This window comes from Centruroides sculpturatus, unplaced genomic scaffold (assembly GCF_000671375.1).
Source record: "Centruroides sculpturatus isolate CEXI.00-Female unplaced genomic scaffold, Cexi_2.0 scaffold726, whole genome shotgun sequence".
NCBI classification, from domain to species: Eukaryota; Metazoa; Arthropoda; class Arachnida; order Scorpiones; family Buthidae; genus Centruroides; species Centruroides sculpturatus.
In genome coordinates, this window is record NW_019384840.1 from 193,634 (window position 1) to 206,314 (window position 12,681).

A 12,681-nucleotide genomic window follows, 5' to 3' on the forward strand; every position below is an offset into this window, starting at 1 on the left:
TTTTAATCACTATGACATTCGAAATTATTAGTGTTCGAAGCTATTTTACTTGTGGATTATTATAGAAAATACGGTTATGTTTTATGTTTTTGTCAAGCCAATATTGAGATTTATGAAGCATATTTATTATTATGATCATTTTAATTGTCAAATTGTGCTAAATAAGTAGAAATATCAATTATTAGACTTTTCCATTAGTCTTATCACCTAAGTAGGATACAAGTCTGATACACGCGGCATCATCAGTTGGTATTCGTAAAGTCATCTTTGCATGGGTGTTATTTATGTGAGGTGTTTGTACGGCGTTTCTTTCCCAAAACAACTATTATCAGTTGTGTGCGTGAGATAAGAAGACATAAATTATGTTCTTCCTCACTCTAAGTACGTTTCAGAGTACAGATTAATGTCGTAGTTTCTTTGGTAGATTCTGATCGCTCTGTAGTCATTAGCATTTTTATAGTAAACGTTGAATGTTTTAACTAAAAAAATGTACTTTTTCTATTGTAAACACCTTGTCGATATTAGTTAAATATCGTTTGTTTCTTTTATTTAACTAATATACAAATATACGCTCCTATAAAATTTCTGTATGTGAGTATAAATATCGAAAATTTTTCATCTTTGTCTCTATAATTTTTAGTAGATAGTATTTAGGCAGTTATTTATATTTATTTATAAATAGAACTTGTGTATATAATAGCGTATTACAGCTTTTAATAATAATAATGTTCTGAGAAATATATAGAACTATTTCTCACTAGAAAATTATATTTTTAATTAATTTTTGTATATGAAAATTTTTTTATTAATATTTCTAAGAAACTTTTGACATTTCTTACAAGAATAAAAAAAAATTGCAAACCGAAAACTTCTGAGAAGTTCAACGAACGTGTTTTTAAAATTCCCACTTCTATATTGATTTAAATGAAAAAAAAAGTCTCATTTCATGTTTTAATAAAATTTATTTTTAATGATAATACTTAAATATTCTAATTAGACAAAATTTCTTTTTTCTAAAAGAGAATATATTTAAATTTCCTGCATCATAATAAAATTAGTAACTACCATAAAGATCAAATATAAATATTATGTGTAATTGAGTTTTATCATGTTACAGAATTAATATCATAAATCATATCGTGTCATTTGATACTTAATTTTTAATTCGATAAATAAATTTTATTAATTACCGATAACATGACAGACAACTTATTCAGATAACTCCGTTTGTCATACTTCAACGCCCATGTTGTCGTTTCGTCACCTTTAAACCATTAGGAAGGCTTATATGTTAACCTCTGACCTCTGTCTCCCATACCTATTCTTTCTAAAGCCACAATCGGAATGATGGATACCAGCTGCACCCAATACATCCGGTTGGTACGATTCTTAACACCCAACGCCCTTTAGTTGCCAAGATCGCTACCAGTTGATGATGCCTGTTACGGAATTGAATTTCAAACGGATCTGTAAGCTGCCATATTGAAGAACCACCCGTAGAGCAAAGCAATCTCGCTTTGAATACTCAATTTACTTAAGCTACGTAATATCACATCTGGGAGCTATTTGTCAATGAAGAAAATCCATTTACTCTCACAACAAACCATATAATTAATGTATTAGATAAAAATTCACCGCTAAAAGACAAATTTACATAGTTATTAAGGTCATTTAGCTTCACTTATCAATTTTTTTAAATGCTCAAAAATTATTTCAGTTGGGCCTCGTTCATTCTGAGAAGAGAAATAACACTTTCTTCTTCTTCTTCTTCGTTATAGCATCGCCATGTTATTTTCTACTTTAGATTAAATGAACAGTAGAGCGTGAAATGTCTTTAATTATCCAAATAGGACTTTTATTATTTTATCATATAATTATTTTTTTCATCTTTCAACATGTTACAAATAAGTATTTTCAATTTTTCAAATAGCCATTCATAAAACGTAAAAGTAAAATAAATATAGAAAATGGTAAGATGATCTTTAAAAAAAAAAAAACGTTTGTTAACTTTCAATATTTATGTGTCATACATAAAACTGGGAAGGGAAAAACAAGTAAAATTTCCTAATTAAAGACTTGCAAGTAGTTATCAGATCTCTTTAGTTTATTTTAAACTTTCGTAGAAAATTGTATTTATTTTTATAGATTCAGTCCAAAAAACTGTATATATATAGGCCTATATATATACTATAAATTTATTTAAATTCAGTACTCTAGAATATATATATTCTAAAGCACTGAATTTGTCTCAATATTATAGTTAGGCCTACATATACAAATGTATATTTAATTTTATGTAAATTATCATATTTTTGTTTAAAATATTAACGCAAAATACAGGCCAAAGTAATGTAGCAAAATAAGTTGAAAAGACTTTTATGTATAGGCCTATATAAAGAATGATAGAAAATATGTCATAAAATATTTATTTATTTATATTTATAATTGATAGTTACGTGGAATAGAATAAGATGTTATATCCATAAATCACCAGCATCCTTTTATGCAAATTTTTCCCGATTAAATTCGAATTTTATTCCGAGAAAATTATCAATAGTAATAATCATTAAAGTTTAAAATAAATCTGATTAGTGTCACGAGATAAGTAGTTTAAAGTATGAAGCGTTTTAAATATAAAAAATTACTAGAAACTAGAATTCGGGAACAAAGTTTACACTGTAATGGGTTAGGATTGCGAGCCGAATCAGGTATCATCAGAAAAGATAGTGACTGAGAAAGGGTCAGTTCGTTAACCCATTCTGACCCTGCGAATCAACAACAGTCCATCGGACGCGTGTCTTAACAGATAAACAAGTCCGCCTATGTTTTGTCTTCTACCTTGATATTCAAATAATATACTGGCAATTCACTCCGTATCTAATGGATGATGATTCTTACACTTGGCAAATTACCTATATCATTAATTACTGTTAGAAAAGAAAACAAAATACCGGAAGAGCTTGGCTTGGAGTGGAAGCAATCAAAGTGTATATCTTCTAACCATTTTATTTTCTTTCTTATATAAGTTTAGCTCATGGTTATCGTTTTAGCGGTAACTAGTGGTTTTTCCACTTTGCCCCTACCGCGATATGGCGCCAATCTGACCGAGCGTTCACCGTCGGGTATTTAAAAAAAAAGCGGGAAGTCTTTTGTCCTCGACCGCTCCCGTCAGAAATACTTAACCGAATTTAAGGTTACTCATCCTTAACTCCTAGCTACTACGAGCGTGGGAGTCATACAAAAGTTCCGCCGATAAATAAAATCGTGATAAATATATATTTTTTCTAACCTAGACTATTACCTATCAGAATTTGTTAAATTAATGATAATACATTTTCGAATTAGCTTAATTACTCATCCGACGTATATTTTTTTATTTTTTTGTTTTTACATTTTATTGTATGAGTTAAGGATACTCCTAAAATTATAATATTGACTTCCGGGTAAATTCAAGTTTGTTAATAAAAAAAAAAGAAAAAAATGCATAAACATTCGTAAATGTTCCTCCTTATTTTGTTACCTTATCAAAATTTTCTATAGAAAAATGTTAGTAAACAAGGGTGGAGTTATTTATTATCGATTGATATGTTCGAGGGTTTATAACCTGTTAAAACTTCATAAAATTTTTCCTTAGTAATAATCTTGAATCTGTTTTATGACTGAAATCTTGAAGATAATTTTCTTAGCCGTTTACAAAAGTTATTCTTTAAATTATCAATAATGAAAATTACATCAGATGAAACTTAAAATATATACCGCTCCTTCCTACAAATCTGTGCAAAAATTATTGATGTAATATTAGAGTAATTGAAATTTTTTAAATGAAATTTCTTTGTGAAATTCCAAATAAATTCATGAAATTTTTTCACGAAAAACTTTTACTCGATTGATTTATAATGAGGTAAATAATCTGTGAATCATTTATGGGATCAACGCAAATCTAATCGATTCCATCTGAATTATGTTCGATCGAAAACAGTAGAATCTCAATTATCTTCTCGAGAAAACAAAATTGATGAGTGATACAGGGATAATTGAATTGTACACCTGATTTATCAGTCAACTTTTTCCTATAATTAATTTGAATAATCAGGGATATAATATGAATACAAATATTCTATTTAATGTAAGGAAAAAATTAGAAGAAAGAAGGGAATTAATTGGAGGAAATTAAAAAATAAAATTAATTTATTGTTAATCAGTATGTTTATTTTTCAATTTTATATCGTATCAAATCAATTAAATTTAGAGAAGATTATATATTTAATTTAAACATTTACTGTACTCAAATTTATTCTATTTATAAAATTCGAGGCATATTTATTTAATTTTTATAAGGAATTCGCATCTATATTTATTTAATTAAAATTATAATAAATAAGTGAGTTACCCGTTAATTTTTATGTATAAATTTACGTTAATTACGATAGAAACATTCAAAAGTACGACAGAAAGTATGTTAAATGGATCAGAAATTATTTTTATATTCCATGCTTTCACGAAATATAAATTTATAACGTAATTAATTTTGAAAATAAATATATTTAATAATTTATAAACAAAAAATATTAACAATTGAGGTCAAAAAAATATTTTTTTTTTCAAATTTTATAAATTGGGAAAATGCAAATTTTATAATCTGCATATCATAAAGTAGAATTAAATAATACAAGTGAACGAATACAATTTTATTTATACGCAATTTTTGTAAAGATATAAATTATTCTTTTTTATTGCCAAGCTAAATTTAAATGAATAATATATATAATTGTAATTTATGTCTTTAAATAAAATCTATTTGTTATTAGCGACCTAAATAATAAACTTATCCCAAATCAGACTCGTTACATAATTCAAAATTGTCATTAAATCATAAAAAAAATAATTTTTACATTATATAATAATTTCTCATTTTTGTACAGATCATACAAATATTTAATCGATTTTATTATTATTATTATCATTTTAAATACTATATTTAACGAAATAACATAGGAGATAATTTTCAAAACAATTTTAATTTATGTTAAATAATTATAATTTGTTATCAAAATCATCAATAAAATTATATATTTTATAATATTAATTTGTTTACATAATAAAAACGTAGAATAGATAAACATCTTTGTTTATTTAAATCATGGAAGGATTTAAAATCAGTGTTAAAAAAATACAGTATTATACCTCATCATCATCTATTTTGCGTAGGTTTTAATGGTTTTAATATTTAGCAAGTTTAATTTTTTATTTAATAATTTAAAAACCGCTTTTTAAAATTTAATATTCATAAATTATGTAAAGTTGAAAGTAAATGTCCAGTTTTAATATAAAACTCAAAAAGTTTTACAAATAAATCAATTTTATTTTTAAATATGACAATAGTAAATACCATTTCTAAGAAGTAATAAGAATCTGAAAGCAAAATAATAACAAAAGTTTTGCTAAAATAATAAATTTCAGTTGTAAATTAAAAAATAAAATGATTCATCTAAATAAAATTTCATTTCATATTTTAGTAATAAAATGTTTAAGAGAAATAGATCTTATTTATCTTAATAAATAAAACTTTAATTAATTAATTAAAATGCCTCAATGTCCTTTTTCTTACTAAAATATAAATTTTCGTCTATAATTTCATATCTTCTATTATCAGGATTTATTATACTGGCTTTACAGATAATGCTACAAAGTTTTACAGAAAACAATTTTTTATTTTATTTAATATACCTGGTATATTAAATGTAAAGCCAGTATAATAAGTCCTGATAATAGAAGATACGAAATTATAGACGAAAATTTATATTTTAGAAAATGCAACTTATCTGCACTTTCATTCAGTAGCGCGTTATCCTATGAGCGAAAAGAGAAATTGACTGGGGCCCCCTGTTAATGGGAGCCCCAGTCGATTGTTCTTTTTGCCCATAGGACAACGCGCCATTAAATTCTTTCATAAAACCAATCTTTTGTTAGAAAATATTCCCCAAAATTTCCCGGAGAAACATGCCTTAAGTCAACACTGTTCACGGGGCCCTTAATTCTAATTCGCCTGGGCCCCGTGAAGCTATAATGCGCCACTGCTTACATCAGTTTTTTGATATAATAAAGTAGGAAAAACGATACTTTTAGTACATTTTTCCATTACAACGGCCGACATTATGAATTATTTTCTTTGATATCATATTCATCTTACATTTGTTGTACTGTTTAATTAAGCTCTATCATTATATATGTTACAAGTTAATATTTGTTTATATATTTTATTTCTGCAATTTTGTACGGATGTATCTAGCCAAAGGATCCTGTACGAATATTATTATTAAATAAATTAATAAATAATTTATTTTTTCTGAACATAAACATTGTAATATAAATTCATATCTATATAATTCTTTTCCCTAGTAAAATAAAATTAAGATAGCAATATTTAACTAATTCAATTGAAATTATTATTATTATTTTACTCTTTTATCGATAAATACATTTTCTGGTGGAATAATTAACTTTAATTCACTATAGATGCCATTATTGCTTCAATATTGCGTTAGTTAGAAAATTAAACCTTATTTAAGAGTATAAAATGATTATATAAATATCATATGTTTTAAATTTATAAACATTTAAGCTAATTATTATGTCATGTTTTCTATGTTAAACATTTATGTAACATATGAAAATTATATAATAGATGATTCACAGCCAAATTCAAATGATGATACAGTAGTGAAGTCCAAGACTATAGCTTTATTTTAAAATGTTAAATTGTTATAGACGAAAAGAATAATGTTATTATTAGAAATCTTATAATAATAAGATCGTGTTTAACCCGTTATTCTTTCATTACAATAACAGAGTGAATCTAAAGAATTTTCTTTACCAAATAACATGTAGAAACTGTAGGTTAAGGGAAAAAGAGAAAAAGAATAAATTATTCAAAGACCAATTGTTTTGACTTGAACTAGGAATTATAATGTAGGTAACGCTTTTAAGGTTAAAGTTCATTCATTTACATTCGTTATAAAACATTTTGTCAAACGTTATAAAGTCCTTCCACTTTGTCCACGTTATGGCCATCTTTTGGGTTATACGTTAAACCGGTTAGAATAGGTATTTAAAACATTATTTAGTCGAAAATGAGTCAAATGAGGATTGTATTATAAACGAATAACACTATCATCATTAGTAATAAGTAAATTTATAAAGAAAACATTACCTTTATCGATGTCTTGAAATTACTTATCGCTTCATCTATGTAATACCCAATGACTGGATCGATTTTGTGATTATCTATCGAGAATTTTGAAGGCCAAACTCTATATTATATAGAAAAATCACAAATAAACTTCACAAAATATTTTATTATTTAAATATGATTTATTTCTTTTCTATAATAATAAATACTTTTTCTAATATTCACTAAATTTAATAAAATATATACACTTTAACAAAGGATATATTATACGTTATGTGCTGTCATCTGGTGGTTCAAACAAGAATAAATTTTATTCTAATGTAACCCAATTTAAATTTTTAGATTTTTTTATTATTGAAAACAAATTAAATTTTTGTATATTTATAAATATATATTATTTTATTTTATTTTATTTTTAACTTTAAATTAAACGAAAGTTTTATATTTATTCAGAATTACACGTTCAGATTTATAAATGTATTCACCTTTGTGTACACATTTTATAAAGATTTTTAATATAAAGCTTTTTAAAAATTGTTCTGTTTTATTCTATATAGTACTTTATATTATAAAAAATGAGAAGATCATTTATATTTATGTTTTCTGTTTTTTTTTTTTTTTTTTTTTTAACTTTTACATAAAGATTATTCAATAAAATCAGCTTATTAATGATGTTGATGTTAGTCTTCTTGTAGCAAGTCTAAAGTTTTTTCTGGTTTTTGTAGAAAGTCAAAGCCTTATTTTTATTTGTTCTGATATTCTTTTTCTCATATACTCATTTGTATCGATCGAATTCTTTATTATTATCGATTCTTTAATACCGAGAACTTTGAATTTTTTTTAGCAATAGTAAATTCTCTTATAAAAAGTAAGGAAAATAAACAAAATATTAGACAATTTTTTAAAGAAATAAAACAGCATAGACTTATTTTTATACTCGTTAAATGGATTTTTTTTATATGTGCTTTATATTTATTCTTAGCATAGATTATTGTATCGTTAAGATCTGAATAATGGTAGTTAATGACATTAATAGATAGTCAACGCTTTGTTAAAATATATGGATCAGATTAAAATTCGATAAAATAAATTCAAATTTGATTAATAGAAATGCTTCTGATTAATTTGAAAATGTAAACGTCAATGCCATTGATATACTTACAACCATTAATTAACAATCATTGGGTTTCAGGTCACACAATTCAGATGACGGAATAAATAATCTCATTAAAATCTAATGATAGGCAAAGATATAATTAACAGCATCACCTATAAGGTCAATTGATATCTGCTTTTGGTTCATTGGCAACGTCTTTTATAAATCCTTGCTAAATAGTAATTAACGATGGATAATGGGTGTTAATGAGAACCTTTATTCGCAATTTTTTGAAGGTTTAATTAACTTTATATAAAGTCTTTGAATTATAACTTTCAATTATATTAAATGTCACTGTAGTAATCATAAAGAGGATTATTTTGAAATATTTTTTTATATTTACTAAAAAATTATAATCTACAAATTTTAAACAATATTTATACTGTATTTGTCTTTTGAACACCTTTTTGCTTTGATAAAGTAAAATTTTGTTATTCAAGAAGGAATTTATTCATTCCTTACTTCATATAATAAATACTTTCTGATCATAAGTACAGTTATATATATATATATATATTTAGTATTGCCTTAAAATGAAAATAAATCGATTACTAATATTTTTATAGTACCCTGTTACAAAGTAAGTACTTATTATTCATAAAAGCAGCAGTTTTTGCGTTTATTGCTTTATAAAGTAAGGGACTTCTTGCAAATCGGCTATATAATTATGCATCCATTTGCCTCCTCTTTGTATTCGTCCACAGTTATCTTGCCACATACCTGGAGGAAGATAAACGTCTCTAATAGTTTTAGCAGCTTCTAAAATTGGTGCAACAATTATTTTATCTCCGATTACAAATTCGGAATCGATACGATGCGCGTTATAATCGTGTGGAGCCAACCACCAAAGTGGACGGATTAAAGGCACTCCAGTAGCTAAAGATTCCTTTAATGCATTTTTCATTACAGGAAGAACTTCGTCTTTTCTTTTTTGTAACAGTGTTTTTGCAATTTTAACTACTACTTCGTCGAAATCTGCCGGATGGATCGAAAATTGAACCACGGGCATAAAAATTGCTAGTTGCATCCATCTTAAATATAATTCTCTATCCAAGCATGTGCCATTAGTTCCAATGGGAATATCACCACCAATAGAACCAGGATTAATGACCGAATATCCCATTAAACTTAAAGTTAAAACAGAAGGAATGATGGACCGTAGTCCTGTATGCGAATCCCAAGTACAAGTACGTGGTAACAGAGAAATATATGCTGGAATATTTTCGGTTTCAAAACCGATATCAGTTCCCATTATTTGGCTAATTTCTTTTGCATGATTTAAATATCTGTGGATAAAGTGATCTGGATTAACAAAAAATTGATGAAACTTGTAATTTCTAGGATGAAATGATGTTAGTCCACCAGTAAAGAAAAATCCAGTGATACCATAATTTGATTTTAGCTTCTCTAGACGGGTTAAAAACCACTTAGCCGATGAATCTTTGGTAAAATCTATGATGGCACATAATTTATTTTGCCAACGTGTAAGGAGAGGAGCTCGATTTTGAGAATCAGAAATAAAATATTGCTCATCAGACCAACGAATAAATGAGGATGATTCTAAACAGATATATGGATGAATTGATAAAAGAACTTTAAACGTTTTCATGTGAAGAAGAGTGAAAAATGCATGTAATTCACCAAAACTTTCTTTGAAAGCCAAATCGCCATATTTAGCTTGCCACTTAATATCAATTAACATAAAATTATTTATAAATTCTTGAAAATGCTCTAAATTCTTACTGGCATACTTTATAATAGATTCGTGACTAAGTGGCACACCAAGTTTCGGTGAAGGAAACCATATAGTGTTATTGATATATGTTTCCATATTAGTCGTATTTTCGGGAAATTTGTAATATTTCTTCAATATACCTTGATGTACTAGATTTATTGATGGTGCAACACAAATCATATAATGAAGTTGAGGTAAGGCACCATCTCGGTGGTAATATGGAAAGCCATCATATTTAGCTTCCAGACATAAATTTTCATTGCCGCTATTGTTAATGCTGACATATAAAGGTATATCTGGTTGTGTTCTTATAGCAACTCCCTTTGATGATAACCAATATCTTTGCAGCACAGAACCAAAACTTCCTTTAACAGCGTCTCCAGTTACAAATGGTTTAGATTCTCCCGAAAATCCAATTAGTGGCCATGTTATCTTTTTTGTATTACCTATTCCATACCAATTAGATTGGCTCATGTCTATACAGTCTTTAAGCTTTGTTTCCGGGTTTAAACTATCCCAATGGAAATCGTAACAAGTTATATTTACGTCATCGTGTATCTTTTTAATTCTCAATCGAGCTCTATACATCCATTCCAGACATATTGCAGAATCATAAGTTTTTTTACAGTTATAAGGATGTAAATCATTTGGTATTTCGGTACCCAAACTACTTTCAATTATAACTTTTTCGTTTTTGAGTAAACTAAATTTTTTATCTAATTCGTGGAATTTTATATTTTTCATTACTAATTGACGCTTTCTTTTTTCATATTCGTGACGACCGTAAGCCACTAATACCACAATACAGCAGAATAATGCTAACAACACAACCTTGAATCTAAATTCAGGTTTTTTGCTTTTCTGTACAACGGCGATTACTCGGGTACTCTAAATAAAAAAAAAATTGTGAAGGAAATCTTTAAATTTATCAACAGTATAGCAGCAAAAAAAAGAAGGAAAAAAAATCTTACTCGTGCATGCAAATTTTGTTTCATACGACTGCGTTTAGACGATCTCCTCTCTCGACTTCTTCTCCATGTCGAATCTGCAATGTTCAATTTTAAAGCAGTTCGAACTTTTCTCCTCGGAACTGGAGTAGAAACTGGAGACTCTTGTGGTGTAGTAGGCTGTGATGATTGGGCAACCGAATCTAAGGATCCTGTACTACTAAAAGAAGATCTCCCTGATCTTACTGTTCCTGTATCTGTGTTTTGTGAAGCAGTTTCTAGAGAGGTCAAATCGTCTGAGCTAGCGATTGTACTAAGATCGCCTTGTCTGTCTAAAAAATAAAGAATATATATGTATAAAAAATTTACAATTGTTAAAAATAAATAAATAAATATAGTATAGGCTTTATCTAAATATATATATATATAAGAAATAACTTATATACTCTATATTATTACATATAGGCCTATATAATAAAATAGAGTATAGCACAACTTACTTTTCTATTACTTTTAAAAAGTAATCTGAAAATTTTATTTATAAAAGTCTAAAGGATATTTCATAAATAAATAATTATTCTGTAATATATTTATCAAATTTCTGCCCAATTTATTTTTCAAAGTATTAATTACCATCTAATAATTTTGTATTAATAAACAAAAATATTTTAAAACATATTTTCGTAGAATTAATTAAATATAATTTATAAAAATATTCGTTTGACAATTATCAATGAAGTGGTACAATATTTAATGACGAAGAAGAAACATTAACTTATCGTTTATTGGCGGCACTATAAAAGCAGATAGGCTAATCAAACAAACTGGTAGAAAGGTTTAAAGATCATATCACAAGTGTATTCTGTTATGAAGTCGTGTCCTATTTATTAACCATTAAATATTTTCTGATTTAATTTAATTTAACTCCAGCAACCTGTTTTAATGGCTCTTTTATATTGTATCGATACCCCATACCGATTGGTCATCGCGTGTCTCTTATATAACTAATTACCGAAATTTTGTTTAATATTTAACTTAATTAAAAGTATAATATAAACTATTTTACAACATAGAAATAATTATTTTAATTACACACGATTTAAAATACGTGATATCATAATAATAAATTAATAATCAGAGTTTTCTTCGAATGCATAAAAATATACTTTAATTAAATTTTATTGCTTAAAGTTATACATACTTCTACTGACTACAGCACTAGTTAAATGCCATACGTCTCCTTCTCCCCCTTCGCTAGGCACTGAATAAAAAATTGGCATCAAAGGTAACGAACGTAGTTCTTCTTCTTCATCTTTCTGATGAGTGTAGGATTTCCATCTGCTATCCATTTTCGTTGTTATTTTGGTTTAGGCAAATAATGAAATAATTATGCCAGTATTATCTCCCTTTACGTTTGTTTGCTAGCGACAATATCAGTAAAATTTATCTCTGCAACAAGATAAGAATTTGACGTCGTTATGAATTTATAAGTGGCGAGATAGTAGCAACTTATAAATGCTACTTCATATGAATTTAATATAATAAGTATGTTTATTTTATTAAGTTAAATTTAATGTTTCTAAAACTTAATTTTATTATAATTTAATAATATTTTATGAATAAAAGTTATAACGAATAGCATTATTTTAAAAAA

At 26.6% G+C, this 12,681-nt stretch overlaps 1 protein-coding gene across 1 annotated transcript; it reads right to left on the bottom strand.

The window, feature by feature from the left end:
- Positions 1 to 8,512: 8,512 nt before the first annotated feature.
- On the bottom strand, positions 8,513 to 12,416 carry LOC111630284 (myogenesis-regulating glycosidase-like). The gene is made up of 3 exons (XM_023374366.1): positions 12,229 to 12,416; positions 11,052 to 11,359; positions 8,513 to 10,968 (listed from the first exon to the last, which is right to left on the bottom strand). The coding sequence occupies exons 1-3, from the start codon at positions 12,374 to 12,376 to the stop codon at positions 8,965 to 8,967; spliced, it is 2,460 nt and encodes an 819-aa protein (XP_023230134.1). The 5' UTR covers positions 12,377 to 12,416; the 3' UTR covers positions 8,513 to 8,964.
- Between the last annotated feature and the right edge of the window lie 265 nt (positions 12,417 to 12,681).